The sequence below is a fragment of the Peromyscus maniculatus genome, chromosome 5 (assembly GCF_049852395.1).
Source record: "Peromyscus maniculatus bairdii isolate BWxNUB_F1_BW_parent chromosome 5, HU_Pman_BW_mat_3.1, whole genome shotgun sequence".
NCBI classification, from domain to species: domain Eukaryota; kingdom Metazoa; phylum Chordata; class Mammalia; order Rodentia; family Cricetidae; genus Peromyscus; species Peromyscus maniculatus.
Genome location: NC_134856.1, coordinates 115,663,365 through 115,685,455, shown reverse-complemented (window position 1 = coordinate 115,685,455; position 22,091 = coordinate 115,663,365). Strand labels below are relative to the sequence as shown.

Below are 22,091 nucleotides of genomic sequence, written 5' to 3'. Positions count from 1 at the left end.
CTCAACACTAAGTTACAGGCAAAAACCACAACGCCCAGCTTTTATGTGGGTCCTCATGTTTGCAAGGCAAACACTGACTAAGCCATTTCCCTAGGCTCCTCTTCTGAGAGTTTGTTACGTAAAGATTCCCATTTAACTACAATGGAGCAGAGGTTCTTTACAAAACACACCTACCACTAGTGAAACAGGCATGGTGTCTATAAAGAAAACGCCAGTAGACAATATGGTAGCAATAGGCACACTTTATTAAGCTTCCTATTAAGTTGTTGGGGTCATTTGCTGCTACAGCGCAAGTTATAACTCGAATGGTATCACGAACAATTAGGATACACATCAAGCATTTTCTGAGAGCAGCTTCTGTATCTTGATCACTAAATGGAATGGTTCTTCAGAACAGTCCCTTACCCTATATACAGAAGAAGAGAAAGTAAGGATGCCACAGTGGTATTTCAATGTAACCAACAAAACAAAACAAAAACAAAACACATTTTATAGTCAACTTTGCATACATCATTGACATGTAAAAATTACAAATGAATTTGCAGTGAACATTTGTATAAGAACATTGCATGTAGGAGAATAAATTCATGCTGAATATATTATGGCCACAGAACAATACTAAAAAACATTAGAGTCCAACTGCTAATGGTGTCATAAGAAAGGAAATATACTATATAATCACATCTCACTATATAATCTCATCCCCTAAATGCTTAACCTAAATTTTACATGTGATTCCTTTGTTTCATTTCAGAGGCTATTTCTACCTATGCAGGTAGAGTAGACTAGAAGAAATGCAAACCTAGGGCCAAAATGAGAATACTACATTTCACTAAATCTGCTATACAATAAAATATGTATTTTCTATTCCAAAAATGTCCTGAGTATTTACTTTCATTAGGAAAAAAAGGTGGTAACTATAATGGCAACATATAAGTCACGATATTATTATTATTATTATCATTTTAAACAAAATAGCTGAGAAGGTAGCCACTGGGAATGAAGAAACAGAACGCTGTTACGTTAATCAGGACTTTAGTGCAAATACAAATATGGGGAGGTTGCTGTTTACAATGCTGCTCCTGTTCAGAACCATTGAACTCGAGGGAGTTTCTGATAGTCCCTGAGAACAAAGTCTGGCAAGAGACCTAACATCTATAATGGATGCTTCCTGACTGTCTTTCCCTCCTCTAACCTTAGATGATCACATTATACTTAAAAGTTTTCTGGACACTCTTCAAGGTGTGTGCATACACTGCCCAGAATAAGGGTTTTAATGTTAGAAGATCTTTGGATTAACTGCCCGTGTATAATGATTACATGAATATCCATGTATCTTGGTATTCTTTACTTCCTAAAAAAAACAAAAACAAAACTTGGCTTTAAAATTTTTCTAAAAGACAAAATAGTTTTATGAACCTCAAGTCTGATTAATCACTTGTTATTTTTTTCTGTAAAGTATGAAAGCCTAAAGTTCAAGACATTTATGTGAAAACTATTCAGCTATTCAGAAACATGAACACAGATTTGTTAAATAGAATCGATCATTCACCAAATGACCTCAACCTAACAGAGGTCCTAAACAACTGCAAACTTCCACCTCAGCAAAGTCACACCAGCTCAAGTAGAATGGAGTGTGTACCTAATCCGGTTTACAGAGTTCCTCTGGGAACTGCACCCCCTTTCTCACCTCCCCCACGTCTGCTATTACTATTTTAAGTCTCTGGTGTTAAAAAGCTGGTCACAAAGGACTAAGAGAAAGAACAGCTATTAAAGGAGTCAAACAGCATATTAGAATCTTAGACCATTCATACAATTTAGGTACCAGCTTAAGCTAAAGAATTAAAAGGGAAGGGGGCGCTCAGATAGGCCAGGTAGGCCTTGAATTCCAAATCTTTCTTGCTCCACTTCCCCAGTGCTGAGATTAGAGGTGTGGCCACCACCCCCAAACTGAAGATTATTTTCAAATGTACACTAACTTGGCAGCTTTTGTTTTCTTAGTGATCTTTGGAACCTAATCCTGACAACCACACAATGTGGGCTTTTTATATGACTAACCCTGAGTTTTATTTAGAGGAAGGGAGTAGCTGCAGCACATGTGATAAAACAAGCACTTTACAGATGAGCACAACAGCACTACTACTCTAAGTACCACAGCAATGAAACCTAGATTATAATGCCGAAACTAAAAAGGAAACACACACTAAATGAGAACTGAAAAGATCTTTTATGAGACAGAAACCTTGGCTCATGTCTTCCGGCTGTCATCATCTTCCACTGAGCTGCACCTAAAACACAAAGAACAAGTAACAAGCAACTTTGTTTTTTTTAAAGAGCAGGCAATAGCTTTGAAGGCATAAGATGAATTGTTTCTAGTGGAAATTAACTTTTTAAATAACTATACAATGATGCCATGAAAAGCACCAGAAGCAAAGCATTAACTGAGTGAAAACAACTACAAAAGACTTGAATATGCAGCATACCAGCACCAAAATAAAGTAAGTCATGGTGGGAAAATCACTACTCAGATCATTAAGGTGGATGCTGCACTGTGACGCCTTATTTAAAAGGCCTCACTCTACCTGCAGATGAAAATCACCTTGTATGTATTTTAGTAAGGCTAACCATGAAGAGACGGTGTAGGTTCATAGGTGGCTTATTATCTCATCTACCACCTTCCTGGCTGTGTAGTTCATTTCATGTCTTTAAATGGAGCATAACCCACCAGGAGAATGCTGCTACTCTGATATTCCATTCTTGAATGCACCAAAATGTGCATGCTTGTTGTAATTAGGTGCCTGGGTGAATAAAAAAATCCCATTTACAATGTAAAAATATTATTTAAACCCCAAAATTTTATTGTTCTCCATAATCCTCAGGGAGATAAGCAGTAAGTTTACCCACTCCCAAACAAAAGATTACATAGGATTTTGAAAATTCTCTTCTACCATATTAAAATACAAATTCCTTTGTGTTGCAAAACCAAGCTGATTTACATGATTTTGTTTTAAATTGTTGCTAAATGTTTATCTACACATGCTGTCAGAAATAACCTTGTTAAGAAGGTGAAGCTGGTGTCTCAGCAAATCAGACCCCTTGGAGAAGGCGTCGAATGGCCTGTGCCCCGTTTTCCTTTTCTCTTTCCGCACCATCAAAAGGAAAAGTGAGAAAATAGCAGAAACATTAGTTAAATCCTGAGTTATACCCCATAACCTACAGGAATAACCTCACTACACTGAGAGCTGACAAAATTTGCAGGACTTTTTAACTGGATGAAGTAATTAAGACCCTAATTATTAAGAAAAATTTAAAAATCAGGCTAGACTGAGTTATATATTTAGAGATAACACTTTCAGGAGAAAAACAAAGACTTTTTTAAAACTATTTACAGTTTACCTGACTTACCAGCACTGAAGACAAAATCTTTTAAAAATGGCTACAAATGCCTTGTTCACAAAAGACTTTATTATCTAGTGATGCATACTGAGAACATACAGAAATCTGCATGGTCCACTTCCCATGCAGTAGAACAATGTTCACTTTACAGTAAGTGAGTGTCAACTGTTTATGCAATAGACAACACTTTAAAGTCACATTTTAAAGAAAAGCTTCATTTACAAAAGAAATAAAAGGTAAAGAAGCAATTACCGCTTTTAAAAAGCAGCTGCTTTGTTCAAGAGTGGAAGGTTTATGCCTGTATTGAAAGACAACATGATCACAAATAATGCAAACAATGAACAAATGAAAAACACTTTTACCATAAAGCAGTACACTTTCAAAATGACATACAAATAGTTAAAAATCTCATTATGTTGTCTATCTTTTAAATATGAGGACTTTCAGAAGGAGGCCTCAACATTTTAATCAGTAAATGAAAACTATGCAGTTTCTATGTCACTAAGAACTGTATTTAACAAAATGTATATAAAGTCTATAGCAAGTTGATTAAAAAAAAGTAAAATTAATAAGAAACAGTACACTGAAGGCGCTCTACCCATCAAGCGCATACGCTTCCAATTTTAAATGTGATGAACAGAACAGAAACTGTCACTATGCCACAGTTGCGATGCCAAAAAATAAAACAAGATCAGTTATCACACATGCAGGAAATTCTGCCACAAAGCTATCCCTCATTTTCAATTACTCCAATAAAATAACATCTTAAAACACTGGTGATGTTGATGGTTTAGCTTACCTTCAGTGTACTGAATGTTGTACACAACCTGCTTTAAAAGAGGAGACATCCCTGCAGGCAGGCTCAAGAAGGAACAGACTCCCTTCGGCACTGACTACACCAAGGGCATGCTGCTGTGGCCTGCACACACACACCTAGGAAAACGTGAATATAAACAGCATTTATGCTGGCCATTGTATCTGAAGACCAAAATGAAGCCAAGTCTGCTAAAAACAAATCAACCACCCAGCACTGCTACTCATAACAGATGCTTTTGTCTTTTATGTGAACTGCAACCATATACATTAGCACTGTAATTTTGTGCAGTCTTGGCAATTAAAACATTTCTACAGTGAAATTTCACATAAGACACAAAACAGATTAACTAACATTTCTAAAAGAAATATCACCCTTGGTGTTAATTCAAATATATCATGCTTCCTCAAATTTGCTGCAGAAATATTTATAAGTTTATATACATTAATAATAAACTGCTGTGAAATTTCTTCAGTCTTTGTATTTAATTACTCAAACCCTTGGAGTTTCTTCATCTCATTTAAATTTTTTCCTGGATGAATGCATGCTGCAGGGCCTGGTTGATGCTAATTCGCTTAGCCGGGTCCAACATTAGGATCTGGTCCAACAAGTCCTTTAGCTGGTGTACTTTTTTACGTTGATCTTCAGGAAGTCGCTGGCACCCAATCAAGTCAGCCAACAGGTCCTTAGTTGGATTAATGGTGCTCATGACAGTAACTTTCTCCTAAAAATAATTTTTACAATGCATAGCTCTAAATAGGTTACATGTATGTAAATCAGACTTTGTTTGTCTATCAAAATATTAATATATAAAAGAAAATACTTATGATCAATCATGGTTTTTCTGTAGTTTTATCCTGCACAGCTTTTCAAGGAGCAATCAAGAAACTTTAATGGAAAAGACCCCCAATTAGCCATGAAAACGCAGTGAGCATCTGCTGCCTGAATGTGCTCTCTCTGGTCTTATTTTCAATGGCAAGAGACAGTCTGATCCAGGTCAATACCAGGACATGTTACTCAGTGCTCTGGCAAAGCAAGGGCTCAGTATTACAGATCAAAAATCAGCTAACTATTACTTCATCCTATAGATCTTTAGAAAGGCTGATATGGAAAATTTATTTCAGCAATACTGGATAAGTGTGTTTAGGAGAGAAAGTAACTCAGGATATGATTCAGCTCATGGAAGTCTGTGAGCAAAGGCACTAAGGTCTGCCTAAACCAGTGTGCTTCTGGCCAAGAGTGGACTCGCAGGGAGAAGAAAAATGCCGAAGAAGGCAGAGTTCATGGAGAACGTGGCTTGTAACTCTGCAAAACTCAAAATATAGAAAGTGTCCTCCAACAGCAACATAGAAGACACATGGGAGCCCTATCAAGGGATCTACATGAGAGGTGGCAAGGGACTAAATATGGACTATTATCACCTTAGAGAAATGTTTGAAGTCCCTTCACTGTTTTCATAGCCTGAAGTGCTTTATTCAGGAATTAATAGCAAAAAGGAATGGCATACTTTGTTGTCATTTTAAAAATAATCACACAGAACTCAATTCATGGATAATAAAGCACACAGCATTGGGGATTTAGTGAGTGGTAGAGCACTTACCTAATAAATGTGAAACCTTATCTCGATCCCCACAGTGAAAAGACAAAATAGCAACAACTATAGCACACTTAAGCCAGACTTACCCTCTCTGTTACTTTATCAACCTCTATGTACATGAAGTTCAGATTTTGGTCAAAATGTTGGTCTTTGAATACACCTTTCCGAATCATCTACAAAATGGGGGGGGGGGCGGGGCGGAGAGAAGGCTTTAAAACTACTACAAAGCAGCCTGGCACACTACCAACTCTATGTAATAATTCACACAAATATATTATTTAAGACTCTCTTGCTGAGCCTTTGCACCCAGAACCAAGAGCGCTAAGAAGTCTGCCATGCTTAGCTACCTTCTCTTCTGACCAGCACATTCTCTTCCATGCTAACTAACTCATGTGCCGCTCTTTCCATTGTTTTTCTTTCATTCACTGTCTCATGGTCGCAATTCTTTCTCACCAGCAAGGGTGTCTCCTCCTGTTAGTGAAAAGGGAGTTCCCTTTGATAGCTCTTGGCTGATTAGAACCATTAACTGGAAGCCCAAAACAAGAAAGGAGCTAAGGCGTCACAAAAGTCACCCACCCACATAAATCTCTAAGAGCTTTACTTTACAAGCTACAGTCTAGATGACAAAGTGTTAGGAGTCTTTAAGTCTATAGGAAGGAACTTAACCTACTTTATTTGGCATCTTTCCTTTGAGGTCCATTGCGAGCTTCAACATATGGTTATTAGTTTTGCCAGGAAATAAGATTTTTCCAGTATAGAGTTCATATAAGGTGCAACCTACAGACCACATATCGATACCATAGTCATAGCTTTTTCCTATAACTGAAAAAAAAAATGGAGGTTTTAGCACATGAGGATAAGAATGAATGACTCCTTAACTTTTATTTTCAGTAATGGGGCACTACACCTGAGCTTGGACTAACCACATCCATGTCTCAGTTTAGTTTCATGTTCTTTCCCACTAATTCTTAAGAGAGATACTTTAAAAAAAACAAAACAAGAAACAAAAAGAGCAAAACAAAAAATGCCAACAGGTTTAAAAACAGGGGCAGGAGAGGAACTGGATGCCTTCCTTCTCTTTGACCTTTCACCTTTGCTGGAGGTGCTAGTCAACCTCAACCCAGGCAAGAGGAAGAGAAAACCAAAGGTCCCACACAATCCATAAACGTGATAATCAGACCTTGATCAATCAAGAGCAGTCTTCTAAAGTCGAGGTTTTCCACAACTGTTTTGCTACTCTTGCTCGACATGATCAAGACTCCTGTCACAACTACCTTCATTCCACCTGAGGAGGATGAACTTGCTATGGTTCCCTTCCTCATGAATGAACTCGTGCAGCTGCTGAAGTGCGATGGAAAACAGTGCTTAGACATGACACACGCTGCTTCCACCACAGAGGATGGCCCAGATCCAAGAACACTCTGAGAAACTTACTGATCTCCGGAGCACGGTAAAATCTACTGACAAGGTAAGGTGTTATGTCGTTATCTGCAACATGCGAAGCCGATCCAAAATCGCAAAGCTTTAAAATGGTTTTGGATTCATTAACCTGCAAAACATTTTTTAAGGAAATTCAATTCATGCTAGGAATAATTAGGTAAATTAAAATTGTCTTTTTAAATTTATATTAATCTCAATACTGAGAACAAAAATCACTCATTTAAAAATTCCTTTTGTATTATGCAAGTTCCTAATTATGAAAAGGTGTTCTTAAAATATTTTATTACAACTAGTAAGACTTTTTTTGTCCAGTAAGGAAACATGAGGGAACACCAGGTACATTTAACTTTACTTAATGATATTTAACATAGAGTTGGGTAATGAGATAAAAAAAAAAATTCATTTCAAGAGGCAAACCATTTCTAAGCTTCCCTTGACTACCTAAGGTCAAGTTACTCTCTAAAAGAGCAGGAGAATGTTTATTAGTAGGGAAAAAAAATGACCGAGTCAACTAGTAATTGCCAGAAAATTACAATGACAATGAAACTAAATACTAAAATGACTCTTCATCTGGCTACCTGGTTTACATCATCTTAAACTCTGTAATCACTTTAAGTATGAAAAATACCAAATCCCTTAGGTATAAGTATTAGTCAAGAAATGTTAAACGTATCTGACAAAACTGATAAACATGAACTGTATTGGACATCTGTTCTTGTTTCCTTGGTAAATACTTCCACATACACAGTAACAGTGACATCTGCTGAGAAAGGCTGGAGCTGCTCCCATGACTGTTGCCACTCATGATCAGAAGCATGTTCAGGATTAACAAGTGAAGATAATTCATACTCCAGAGTCCCTTCCCCCCTTCAAAAGAGACACATACAAATTCTGAGTTGGGACTTGAACTTGGCCTACTATTCCCATCCCCATGACAATTAAGTTTAATGAGCTCTAGTACTCTCTGGGGCAGGGGGAGTTATTATCACAAAGTGTAATTAGTGCACCAGACTGGACTGTCACTGGGACCCGCAGAAGTGAGCTATAATAAACAGCTTCTTCCCCACAGCCCAAGACAGTCTCTATGTAGCTCAGGATGGCCTAGAACTCACTTATATAGACCAGACTGGCCTTGAACTCACAAAGACTGCTTGCCATTGCCTCCAAGTGCTGAGACTAAAGGTGTGAGTCACCAAACTCAGCCAAACACAAATTAGTTTGAACTACAACACAACATGAACACCAATTTTTTTTTTACTCTGGAGACCAGCAGAAAGTTATCTTAAAACGGTAAACACTTTTATATATATATATAAAACAACAACAACAAAACAATCCAGCTACTAAAAAAGATGTAACACCCAGAAAACACATGGAACCATGTACCAGGGGAACTTCTGAGCTGTCTACAATGCATTCAATGGTAGCAGGGCTGTCTACACTCACTCAGACGGTGGGGTTTTTAGCTGGAGTTGGGTATAATGCAGGGGCCTCATATATGCTAAACATACAGTACTGTACCACACCCTCATCACAGGCCCCCCCCTTTAGTTTGCTATACAACTTCTAGTCCTTATAAGGAATGCTGTACATCAATCAAACTGTGGCTAAAAGCATTGGATTGTCAGGAATGAAATCAGTTCTAGGTGTTCTCTGAGATTTTTTTTTCCTTTTGAAGAAGAAATATTTAGTTCCCAAATTTCATGTGAAAATCAAAACTAACATTAAAAGGAAAAAAGAGGTGCTAAAAAACAAAAAGCTTGGGCACTGCCAAACATCTTTAACTGCCACAGTAATAGGGGTATTTGCTGTATAATTGTCTTCTAAATCACAGGTGTTTATTTGATATGTAATTTTTTTAAAAGAACAATCTGAAGTAAAAAAGTATAAAGTTGGCTACTGAATTTTATAATCCACTTACAATATACCATTTCACCAATTTCTCAGCAATCCCATCCCTAAGTTATATTAGATATACAATATGATATATAAAACACAAACCAATTATCAAGGTGGAATATGCACCATTAGTAATGTAACAGATTGGAAGGAATTATTTTAAGATAGATGGTATGTGTGTGCCTTAGTGGGTGAGATGCTGGCTTTACAAGAGGACCCAGAGTTCAGATCCCAAGTGCTCGCACACACAAGAAGATGGGAGTGGTGGTGGGCACCTGTACTGTCAGCACTAGGATGGTGGACACAGGACACTCCCAGAGGCTCCCTGGCTGACTAACCTAGCTAATGGGTAAGCTCCAGATTCAGTGAGAGACTCTGCCTTGAAAAAATAAGGTAGGGAACAATAGAGAGAAGACATTCTATGGTGACCTTTAGCCTCTACATGCTTACACATGGGCACAAGCACCCTTATGCACAGGTGGACACATTCATCCACCACATGCAAGTAATCACACAAAACTGTGAATGAAAAAGAGTTCCAGGAGTCATTAAATGTTATGAGATCACAATTTTGGGGTATGGTACTGGAGACTGAAGCCAGGGTCTCATGCATTGCTGGGCGAGCACTCTACTCTCCTCTGAGCTGCAATATCCCCTTGCCCAGTCACAATCTCTTTAAGAATTTAGTTTGTCAGCAGGTGGTGCACGCCTTTAATCCTAGCACTCAGAAGGCAGAGGCAGGCAGATCTCTGTGAGTTCGAAGCCAGCCTGGTCTACAAAGTGAGTTCCAGGAAAGGCACAAAGCTACATAGAGAAACCCTGTCTCAACAAAACAAAACAAAACAAAACAAAACAAAAATATGTTTGTCACAGCTCAAACACGATCCCAGTAAAGAAAACCTTACATATGTGGCTTTTCCGCTGAGGCATTATTCTAGAAGTGATTTAAAAAAAAAAAAAAAAAAAGCATGTAATAAAAAACAAACAGGAAAAAACAACAACTAACTGGAGGTGATAAGACTAGATAGATAGTCCAATTGTTAAGAGCACTGCCTTGTACTTCAAGGAGCCAGGGGTGGGGGTGGCGTTTGATTCCTAGCCCCCATATGGTGGCCCACAACTGTGTATAATGTCAGTCCCAGGGAATATGACACCTTCTTCTGCCCTGTGGGCATTGTACACACACACACACACACACACACACACACACACACACACACACACACACACACACACACACACACACGGGGGTGGGGGGTGGGGGCCGTGTGCAGGCAAAACACCTACACATATGAAAGAACAAAAGAAGGAAAAATTAAAAAAGAAAGAGGCCAACAAAAGGAGAGGTATTCTTGTGCATTAATGCTATCTCCATTATGATGTGTCTCCAAATTTCAAAACATCATAGACACCATGAAATCTGATCGCACTACAGCAGAATCACTAATAAAGAGATGTCACAACTTCAAAGGAAGACCTTTCCATTAACACCTAGCCAGAGATTGGGTTTCCAGAAGCCAGCTTCAATGGCAATAAAAAAAAAAAAAAAAAAACAAAACAGAAAAAACCCAGGAACCAAGGGTGGTAGATGTGCCTGCAATCTCACATGAGATTTGGGAAGCTAGGGAAGAAATAGTAAGTTTGAGGCTGTTAAAGAATAAAACTGTATCTCAAAATATAAAACAAAACCAAACAGGCACCTTTTAAATTGAATTCCAAATAGCTGCTCAGTAGAGAGCAATTCCTTTAGTGTTCACAAGATCAGAGCGCACTTCAACACAGCAACATTGCACAGCCTTCTTTATCCAAAGAAATTATCATCATTCTTGGGATCACTGCATACTATAAATCCATCAATCAATTCTTTAAAAAGGGACAACAATTCATTTCCTCTTCCCTCAGTTCTTATGAAACTCCTGGCTCAATTTCAAAGGAAGATAAAATTTGGCAAAGTCCATCATAATGGGTTACTAATATAATTATACTTTTTAATGTTATTTTGCAGCCTAACAATAATCCTATTATCACTTAGTAGGAAGAGATGTGGACATACACACAGGGTGGCCTAGTTGTTTGACTTACCAGAATATTGTCTGGTTTGATATCTGCATGCAGGATATTGCATCTTTTAAGGAGTTTCAATGCCAGGAACAACTGTTGACTATAGGATCTTACAGCTTTAATATGAAGACCAACATCCTTACCATATTTTTTTAATACCTCTCGCAAATTCATACTTTGAGAGAAAACAAAACAAAAGAAAATGGGGTCAAAATCAAATACAAAAGGTAAAAATATTTTTAAGCATAAAGTAAAATCAAGTGCAAAATACATTTTATATAATTTTAGAGAATCCTTATCCCCAATGCTTGATAAATTATTTGGCACTGAGATGAGAGAATAACATATATCCATAATACAATTTCCCAATAAAGCTCAATTTTCAAAATAAACAAAGGAAGAGCTATTACACAGTAACTCCTACCTCACTTGAGAAAGGCCTCCCTTGCAAACACAACTAGGAAGCCATACTGCTGAAGGTAAAACTGCTATCTCTCCCCACCACTCCTATTTCTGTCCATCAGACTGCGGACCTGCAGGGTACCTGAGGTCACTTACTGTCTGCCACACATACAAAGTCAGTTCATGTCTTATACATTGAATATTTTCAGGAAAATAAAGTTAACAAAAAGAACCAGCAGAAAAACCTTAAGCAGTTCCCAAATCTCCCCTGCATGTACCCTGAATGAAGCTGGTAGGTAGGTAAACTACATGCTCACTTGACTACTCAAGTTCTGACACTTTACCTGAGAGGCTCAAATACAAGACAGAGGTGCTGCTTGTGGTAAAAGTGTCTGAAGAGGCGCAGGCAATGAAACTTGTCATCAGGATCAGCATCATTAAGTTTCTTCAAGAACTCTAGTTCTTTTAAACCAGTCTTTTGCCTGAAATGAAAAAGAAAATTAGGACCTAACAAGAATTTAGGAGTAACATCTGTTAGACAAAACCTGATATGCCATTGGTAACACACATTAAGTACCTAAGTGTCATTTTTAACTTATTAAAATTTTTCAAATTTTGGGGCTGGAGAGATGGCTCAGTGGTTAAGAGCACTGGCTGTTCTTCCAGAGGACCTGGGTTCAATTCCCAGAACCCACACGGCAGCTCACAACTGTCTGTTATCAACTCAAAGTGATTTGACATTCTCATAGAGACATAAATGCAGGCAAAACACAAATGTACATAAAATAAAAAATTTTTTAAAAAATTTTAATCTCAAAATATCTTGATATAATTATTATTTTGTGTCTTCTAAAAATGTAATTATTGGGCATGTCTTCCTAAGTATAACTTTGCTAATAAAAACCTGACTATAAACTGTCATAAGGTACATCTTAAAAGTGCCTGCAGTACAAAAGTTCAGACCTTCCCAACCAAACATATCTTTATTTCTAAGCTTAGGACAACCAAAGACATCAATAACAATCTCTTAAGACTTCTAGCATTTGAAGGCCAGTAAAAAGCTGGCTCTACTACCAGTTCAGTATGTGGTACAGATTTAAATATAGGGCTATGGCAATTACTTAAGCTTATGAAAGAAAAAAGTCAGGAGATGAAAGACACAAATAACGGGGGCTGGAGAGATGGCTCAGTGGTTAAGAGCACTGACTGCTCTTCCAGAGGTCCTGAGTTCAATTCCCAGCAACCACATGGTGGCTCACAACCACTTATAATGAGATCTGGTGCCTTCTTCTGGCCTGCAGGGACACATGCAGGCAGAATACTGTATACATAATAAATAAATAAATAAATAAATCTAAAAAAAAAAAAAAGACAAATAACTCCTCTCTGCAGCTAATGAATCACTTTTGTTTGCTGGCTGCTGTATGCTCAGTAACAATCAATGTACATTTTAATTTCTTCCTTCTAGATTAAGGTTGTCACAGCACATAATGGCATTAGGTGAGGCAGAAGAAGATCTGAGGACATACTGGTACTGAAATGAGTTCAACATAATAATCTATGGTTCTAGAACTTTCCACGTAAAACATAGCTGTAAATTTAAAGTCTACAGTCAAAAATCTCTCCTAAAAATTTTATTTAACTAAGATTCCTGACTGGATGTTTTGTTGTTGTTTTCGGTTCAGTTACTTACATGAGTTCATTGTTCCTGATGATCTTGACAGCCACTTCCTGATTGGCTCTAGCGTTATCCCTGGCACGGACAACATTGCTGAACACACCCTGCCCAGTGTAGCCATATACATTATAACGCTTATCTAGGACTTCCCCGATGTTCACTCCTAAAACCAAATTTAAAAATTAGAAGTCTGATTATAAGAGCAAAATCAAAAGGTTGTTAACACATTGAAGTCGTTTAAAAAATAGATCAAATCTCCACTGTTTCTAATATACAATGGGAAACCAGTCACTGCCTCAGTTGGTCCTGTTTTTAGAATGTGGAAGAAGCTGTACGCCTATTTCAGACAACTAAGAGTTCCGTGGTCCTGTCAACGGCTGGCAACTTTACACATGTGCTCACTGAAGTGTCATCAGCTACAGTAGTACATGACAAATACTGTCGGACTGGCACCTGAGTGCCTCGGTATGTTGCTCTCTTGACCTATAATGTAAAGATGGTGTAGTGATAGACCCTCTCTCTCCTCTAGAGGATTCACTCATGGCTGAAAATATCTATACACAGATTTAGCCTTGCTTTATTTAATTAATACGTAATGCTTCTGAGCTGCAGAGTGGAATATAACTAAAGTTCATGTGCTGTGACTGGTTGTGCCACACTTTTCTACTCAGTGTTCAAAAATGTATGATTACATTGAGCAGTGTGCCTTTATGGAATTGCACAATGAATTTTAAAGTTGATGAGAAAAGCAAACTTACGGTAATAGCCTTCTGCATCTGTCCAATTATCTCTGAGGTTGGGATTCTCTTTGAAATCTTTCCCAATGCCAGCAGCCCGGAGACGAGCACTCTGAAATGAGGGAGGCAACATGAGTGGTTGCCAGGTGACTGCAAACCTCCTTAATAACAAAAAATGGCAAAACTAACATTTCATTAGATCCGTTGATGGTTACTATTGCTTATATAAATTCAAGGTACCATAATTACCAAAATGTCTTATAATCCTAATAACAGAAAAAACATTCAAGATTCCCAAAAGCTTTTGGGTTATGATTAGGGCATTAAAAGTGAAAATAAAAATTAAAAATCAGTTTTGGTTTCCTGTAGCTGGTAAGACAGACTGGAAAAATCCCTACACAATGAACTCCGTTAACTATCAGAGTGTCCAACATTACCTACCGATTTTCATCCTTTCTTTCTCTGCTTCCCTGTCTATGTCCACATTTGTACCCTTACCACACAGGCATGAAATGTAGTATAATATTCACGGGCTGTACTAGGTTAAGCCTGTGTGGAATATTAAAAATAACAGTATCTATCTAGCATTTGTGAAGAACCCTATCCATATTACCCCATGATACCCAGAAGGTCCTGCAATAATGTTATTGTTTGGTTATTAAACACCCCCAACTCACACTCCCAAGTCTCTGGTTTCTCAGACTGACACTACTGGAAGGCAGTGGAATCATGTAAGAGCTGACACCTAGTAGAAGTTCAAAGAAGACTCTGAGATCCAAAACTCCTTCTCATTTTCTTCCCCTTCTTGACTATTAGATGAGCAATTTTACTGCCACCTGCTCCTGCACAAGGTGCTGCCTATTCACGGACCCAAAGCAGCAAGGCCAACTGATGATAGATTGGAACCCAAATCAGTCTTTTCTCCTCACTGATGGGTGCTGATACTTCAATGGGGAAAAGATTCACTTCATCTTAACTCATCCTCTTCTAGTGTGTCTGTTGTGGTCCAGGTGATGCATTACAAATTATTATTTAGGCCAATCATAATGTCTTCAGGGTCCCATACACTGTTTATTCTACTTCATTTTTATTTTTCCTGTTACATTTATCCTCTATTTGTTCTTACTAATGCCTTGTATTTCTTATGACCCTTTAAATATAAACTGAAAATGGTTCCAGACTTTCAGGTGTATTTGTAAGTAAAGACTTTCAATAAAAGGCATTGCTAGCCGGGCGGTGGTGGCGCACGCCTTTAATCCCAGCACTTGGGAGGCAGAGCCAGGCGGATCTCTGTGAGTTCGAGGCCAGCCTGGGCTACCAAGTGAGCTCCAGAAAAGGCGCAAAGCTACGCAGAGAAACCCTGTCTCGAAAAACCAAAAAAAAAAAAAAAGGCATTGCTAAACATTACAGCAAAACAAGAACAAAAATAAAATGAAAATCAAAACAACAACAACAAAAAATAACTAGTCACTAAGGTCATTTAAGCAACCCCTTACGGTATCTAACACACACACACACACACACACACACACACACACACACACACACACACACACATTCCTGTTCATGTGTTGCGGTGGGTAAGTACTACACATGTAGGCTTCTGGGTAGGTGTATATAACTTCAGTAAAGTTCTTCTGTTGTACATCTTTTAAAAACTCTGATATAGTTTTGGCCTCCAGGAGGAACAAAGCTAGTCCACTTCAGTTTTGAGATGCTGTGCACAGAGGCTGTCCAGATGTTCTCTTGTGTTAACGTGGACCTCATTTCTCTCTGTAACTGCTCATGCACTAGCTAAACAGTTAAGTCACTGATTTAAAATTACTCACATCAAAATAAGCAGCAAACATATCATCAGATTCCGTAAACATATCAGGCGCCAAAAGCTTCTTCTGAGATGACCCTTAAATGAAATATGTATTAACACTTGAGAAATAAAAACAGAAATTAAAATTGAAGTCAACAGAAAAATCAGTATTATCAAACTCTTTTTCCATCTTTCACATTGGCTTTCAACCAATAATTCAATTGAGAAGCAGCTCATTACGCTTGATATAAAAATCCACTATAAGTACACGCCAAAAAGACTAACATCAACTTTTGCCACTGCCAGTTTAAATAAATAAGTTAACAGCTACTACATGATAATCCTGGATTAAAATGAAGTTAATTTTAAATTAACTTAAAATCTTATTTAAATACCTCAAAGGGTTAATCTCCTCCTCTGGACAGAGAAAGATCAGCATCCATCTGGTTTATAATTTGCCCCTAAAATACCTAATACCCATTTAGAAGACTACAGAGGAAATAAGAAATACAATGGTTTTCAACAAGGGAACACACACCTAAGGGAAATGAAAATTAAAACTACCATTAAGTACAAGAGCTTATTAAGGACAGTGGCTAAAATTCCAAAAGAAGATAACACCTATACTAATAAGACTTTGGCTAAATAAGTACCCAGGTGTGGTTTATGGGATGGCAAGATCACACAACTTGCAAGAAGAGAATCTGACAACAAGAGCACACATAACTAATCCACTCCTGATCCAAGAATCACGCTTCTTAGATTAATACTTGAGAAATAAAAACAGAAACTAGAACCTAAGTCAACAGAAAAATCAGTAGTAGTAATAAAACTTTTTACTTCCTGCACATTGGCTCTCTAGAAAACTATTCCAAAACCCCGTAGCTCAGCACTGAAAACAGCCTGATGTACAGTATTGTTAAATGAGTATCCAATGGGTCACCACAACTGGACATAATTCACATATATCTGTCAGATAACTGAATAAAAATAGAGACATCCTTGACAAGAAATGAGAATCAGTAGAGTCCTTGCCTTGCCAGAATCTGTATTAAAAAGCAGGGCATCACAGCTGCACACACTTGTGACTCCCACACTGGGGAGACAAAGGCAGGTAGACTCCATGGCCACTTAGCCTGGCCTAATTAGCAAGTTCCAAGACAAGAAAAGGTGAATAGGACCTGAGAAATAAAATCTGGGGTTGTCCCCTGGCCTGCACATGCAACCCCTACCATACACAGACACATATCTACAGAAAATAAGCTAAAAAGCACACTGTAGAGCATTATTTGAGCAAAATCTTCCTACTCCCTTTACTTTCCCTCAAATCTTATCATTATAGTTATACAGCTAAAACTAGAGAAAAGCACCATTAAGACACTCTAACTCACCATTATTCTGTTCAACTGTCATCAGGTTATGTTTGGCTTTTACTGAGGCCTCAAATGTGTCAACATTCTCCCGCTCATATTCTTTTACATCAGCAGCCACCCGCTCCAAGATGTCATCTGGAGAAGGTGATCGTGACCTCGTGCTGCTCTGGGGGCTGCTCGGCTCAGATGGCACAGATATATTGCTATCTTCAGCAAGATATTTATATTTCTGTAATAACAATAGATATATCAGTTTTAGAAAACCAATTATCTAAATATATTAATTTCAAAGAGTTGCTGCATTAAGACAGAGTCAAGCAAATGTAAAACAAAGGCATCCATGCCTGGCTTGCATCAGGTGCATAATCCTTACAAAATTCCAAACATCACAAACTCTGAAAAGTGGCCAGGTGGTGGTAGCACACACCTTTAATCCCAGCGCTTGGGAGGCAGAGCCAGGCAGATCTCTGTGAGTTCGAGGCTAGCCTGGGCTACAGAGCAAGATCCAGGACAGGAACCAAAACTACACAGAGAAACCCTGTCTCAACCCCCCCCCGCCCCCCGCCCCCCAAAAAAACTCTGAAAAGTATTTCCGTGTTTGGCGTACAGTCATCAGGTGGTAAAACCTGACCTGACCATATGAAATTCTATTTATCATTGTTCTTTATCATCTGGTATGACCACTCATACATCTCATTTTAGAAATATTAATGAGCTAATTACAGGATCTGTTTTAGTTCCTTCAAAAGGCTCTAAGTGATGTGCACAGACACACACCATATTACTCTTTTAGCATTCAAAAGTGTCTAAGTTTTGAAGCCCATCTGGCAAGGGTTGCAGATAAGGGGTCATGAACTTGAACAAGAGTAAAACGGATTCAACCAAGTTTTCAGGGGTATGGGCTTATTCAAGACTTTACCAGAGTACCACTAAAAACCTTTCAGGTCTGTCCTGCTTCCTCTGCAGTTGATTCTTGCCTTGGTTTCCTGCCTTACCATTTGCTATGTGTGGTAAGTGAGCTGCCATGGCTGTTCTTGTCTCTGTCCTTTGAGAAGGCACTTTATTTTATGAGGACTGTTGTCTCTAACGGCCCCAGTGACTGTACCAGGCTTTGGACTAAGCACAGCCAAGGACACGTGGTTTATCTTTTAAAACAGCAAATGTTATTACTTCATTACTGTTGAGACCTGTGTGGAACACCTTTCTCACACAATTTTCATTTAAACCCCAATTATGGGCTGGCAATTAAGGCTCGGTGGGCCAAAGTTAACTGCTACCAAGCCTGGCAATCCAAGTTCAAACTCCAGAACCCACACATGGGGGGAGGGAACCAACTCCTTCCCAATTATGCATATCACCATACTCATGCCATGATGCATGTACAGACATGCTCGCACGCATGCATTCATGCACACACGCAAAAATAAAATTAAAGCAAAATTGCAATTATAAACCTTGCCATTACCTTTTTAGATAATAAAGTGTTTTTTGTATAACATCACAGACTTTACTAAATGAACTTATAATTTATCCTACACTGTCAGAATTTTCATGTTTGTTAAAAAAATTTCGAATTCTCATGTTTTACACAAAAAGTTTACATTACAATGCAATGAAAACAAAGAGCAACATATGTCAGCTTTAATAACTAAAGAAACGCAAGTGTCACAAATGTTTGAGCTCTTCTAGTGACCTGGTTACTGTCATTATTCCCCCTCTTGGTTTAACTTACAACCCTTTCTGCTTCCGAGTACCGCGCACGAGACGGAACATCACATACCTGCACAATCGCCTGCCTCTGTATCCTCCTCTGTTCTATTAGAGCCTCTTCATCTTCTTCCTCTACATCAAAATCTTCAAGGCTTAAAAAAAATGTTTTCACACATTTTTGCAGATTCCCAAACTGTTACCTTGCACATTTTAAAATTAAAGTTGGAGCCACTCCTAAACCAGCCCTGCTGATCTGACTCTCAGCTGCCTGATGGAAGCCTAGTGGCTTTACCCTCACCTTGTTCATGGCACCAACACTAGAAACAAGACAGATCTCTACATAAACTTAGAGAAGAGTTCTTTTTCTGCTCTGATCTGAGTTTCCTCTTCTCTAAAGAAAAGCTGAAGTAAGCTATTATCACAGAAAGCTCATGGAAGTTTCTGGTCTATTTCCTATCAAAAATGCAAGCGAGCTGTGGTACTACCTGCAAACCAAACAAAAACCAACATGAAAAACAAAAAAAGCATACATCTGCCAGGTGATAGCAGTGCACACCTTGAATCCCTGAAGAGGCAGACAGATCTCTGAGTTTGAGGCCAACCTGGTCTACAAAATGAGTTTCAGGATATCCAGGGCTACACAGAGAAATCCCGCCTCGAAAAAAACCAAAAACCAAAACCAAAACAAAACAAACAAACAAAAAAATCCACACAAACTCTTTCAGAAAGACAAGGCTCAATGTCCACCCACATGTTCTTCAGTCTTTATGACCTCATAAGCGCACTGTTGTCCTCTTAATGCTTAGCGTCTGCGCAGTAGTTTATGCCATTAGCAAGTGCACTGTGGCTGCGTCAGGCTCTAGGCACAACTCTTCTCTTTCCCAGCCTCCTCTCATAGAACCAAATGGGGCTTCTTAACTCAAGCACTACTGATTTGGGGGGTGGGTTGTCAGGTGAGGTGAAATTAGACTGTGTATTGCAGAATCTAGTATCCCTGGCTTTCTAACACCAGGTGACAACCAAATGTCTTCAGACATGAACAAAATGTCTCTAAGGAGGCAAGAAGTGCTACTGAGAAAAACTCAACTCAAACAGCTTTGATTCATAGACAGTGCTTTTAGAAACTTGCATTTTAAATCATTTCTAACACTGTCAAATTAGTCATTCAAGTGTTTCTCTCTCATTGTGACAGACACTCTGTCAACTAACTGAAAAGCACGTATCATCTGACATAAACTGAAAAGTCTAAAATTTGTATAGAAACATCTTCCCCTAAACTGGTCTGGTCTAATAAAAACAAAAGGAAGATTCAGTACAACGATGACCCAATATGCAACTCAATTTAGACAAAGCAGAACCCCTAAAATCAGAAAAGTGTTACCTATGCCATAAGCCTACCTAATAACCACAAAAGGTTATAACTTTTAAATTCTGCATGAAATTAGGGATTCGCTCCTATCATTTAGGTAGAAAATAAAAGTCCATCAATTTTCCTCTACTAGAAACATGAAATGGGCACAGCTGCATTCTTACTTATCATCAGATGAAGACTCTTGCTCAGCTTTCATTCCTTCAGAGAGACTTCCTTTAAATTTATCTTCTTTTACTTTGCTTCTGCTCCTTCTCCTATGACCACCCCGTGATCGAGACCTTCTTCTCAAGCGTGACCTGCTCCTTCGACTCCTATCTCTATTTGAAGGGAAAAAAGGGACAGATAAATATTTGTTACAGTATCAATTAGAGTAAGCAAAGGAAATGCATGTGTAGGGAAGAATAAAGGAAGACTTTGAACTCTATACTCAATTTTTCTGTGAACCCAAATGTCTCCAAAAACTAGTCTTTTAAGGAAAGGTGCATAGGCATGGTGGCACACCATAGACCCCAGCCCGGGGGAGGAGACCGTGAGGACTAGCATTAGCAAGACCCAAGTCATTAAATGTTTCTGTGGGCCGAAATGAATGGATGTATTTATGTATGTACTGTACAACTGGTACCCGTTGAGGCCTGAAGAGGGCATCCAATCTCCTGGAACTGGAGTTACAAACAACAGTGAGCCACCATGTGGTTGTTGGGAACCAAACCCAGGTCCTCTGCTAGAGCACCAAGTGCTCCTGAGCAATCTATCTGGCCCCTCACTTAAAGATTTAAACAACTAAAACATAGCTAATAATACTTGTCAGATTAATTTTTTTCTCATGAAAAAATATAGAGTTAAGCTCAACAGAAACAAACACTCGTGTTTCTTATTTCTTGTTTCTGGAGAGTGTGTGTGCTAGTCAAGCACTCTACTACTGAACTACACTACCAGTACCTCAACACTCTCACAGCACCAAAGTTGTGACTCACAGGCTACTGGTTTGTACTGGATATATGCATGTATTATTTTACATGTAGACATGCATGTAAGGGTGAGTACACACATCCGTGTGTAAGAATGCAGAGACCAGAGGAGCAGGATGTCTTTCTCTATTGTCCTCCATTTTACTGTCTTGAGACAGGGTCTCACGATGACTTGGAAACTTTTTAGCTACAGTGGCTAGCTCTCAGTTCAGGATCCACCTGTCTGTCCCCTAAATGCCAGAGTCATAGGCACATACAGCCATGCTTAGCTTTTTATCTGAGTGCTGGGGATGTGAACTTAGGTTTTTATGCTTGTAGAGTGTTCCTATCCAATTGAGCCACTTTCCAGCCATACATTTATTAATATAGTAAAAATGAGGATTTTTTTGTTTTGTTTTGTTTTGTTTTTCGAGACAAGGTTTCTCTGTGTAGTTTTGGTGCCTGTCCTGGATTTTGCTCTGTAGACCAGGCTGGCCTCAAACTTGCCTGGCTCTGCTTCCCGAGTGCTGGGATTAAAGGCGTGTGCCACTGCCACCCAGCTCTTTTTCAGTTTTAAAATATTAATTAATCTATTTATAGTGAAAGGGGGGAAGAAGGGAGGATTGTGATCCACCATGTGGGTCATGTGGGTGCTAGGAACCAATCCAGGTCTTCTACAAAAGTAGCCAGGGCTCTTAACCACTAAACCACCTCTCCAGCCCAGCTTACTGCTCTTACAGAGGACCCAGGTTCAGTTCTCGGCATCCACATCAGGAAGATCAACTTGCTGTAACTCAACTGCCTGTAACTCCAGTTCCAAGAGATCCAGTGCCCTCTGGCCATCTAGGACACCTGCAC

General features: G+C 38.7%; 1 protein-coding gene and 1 long non-coding RNA gene across 8 annotated transcripts in view; both read right to left on the bottom strand.

Moving 5' to 3' along the window:
- Positions 1-224: 224 nt before the first annotated feature.
- LOC143273457 (uncharacterized) lies at positions 225-2,861 on the bottom strand. The gene is made up of 3 exons (XR_013051563.1): positions 2,726-2,861; positions 2,243-2,288; positions 225-406 (listed from the first exon to the last, which is right to left on the bottom strand). It is a non-coding gene; the product is annotated as an uncharacterized LOC143273457 (long non-coding RNA).
- Positions 2,862-3,445: 584 nt separating this feature from the next.
- Positions 3,446-22,091, bottom strand: part of Prp4k (pre-mRNA processing factor kinase PRP4K) — a 32,210-nt gene continuing 13,564 nt past the window's right edge. The window contains exons 4-18 of one of the 7 annotated variants that reach the window (XR_013051562.1): positions 20,448-20,603; positions 18,985-19,066; positions 17,223-17,433; positions 15,854-15,927; positions 14,046-14,136; positions 13,303-13,450; positions 11,954-12,091; positions 11,229-11,382; positions 7,992-8,114; positions 7,242-7,356; positions 6,988-7,148; positions 6,478-6,629; positions 5,894-5,980; positions 4,196-4,934; positions 3,649-3,694 (exon numbers count right to left, since the gene is read on the bottom strand). Coding sequence is in view for 1 of the 7 variants with exons in the window: in XM_042278334.2 (XP_042134268.2) it covers positions 4,731-4,934; positions 5,894-5,980; positions 6,478-6,629; positions 7,242-7,356; positions 11,229-11,382; positions 11,954-12,091; positions 13,303-13,450; positions 14,046-14,136; positions 15,854-15,927; positions 17,223-17,433; positions 18,985-19,066; positions 20,448-20,603 (1,612 nt within the window). In the remaining 6 variants the exon portion in view is untranslated. Of the gene's footprint in view, positions 4,935-5,893; positions 5,981-6,477; positions 6,630-6,987; positions 7,149-7,241; positions 7,357-7,991; positions 8,115-11,228; positions 11,383-11,953; positions 12,092-13,302; positions 13,451-14,045; positions 14,137-15,853; positions 15,928-17,222; positions 17,434-18,984; positions 19,067-20,447; positions 20,604-22,091 lie in introns of those variants that run through there. The other 6 variants (XR_013051561.1, XR_013051560.1, XR_013051559.1 and 3 more) reach the window with 6 other exon arrangements.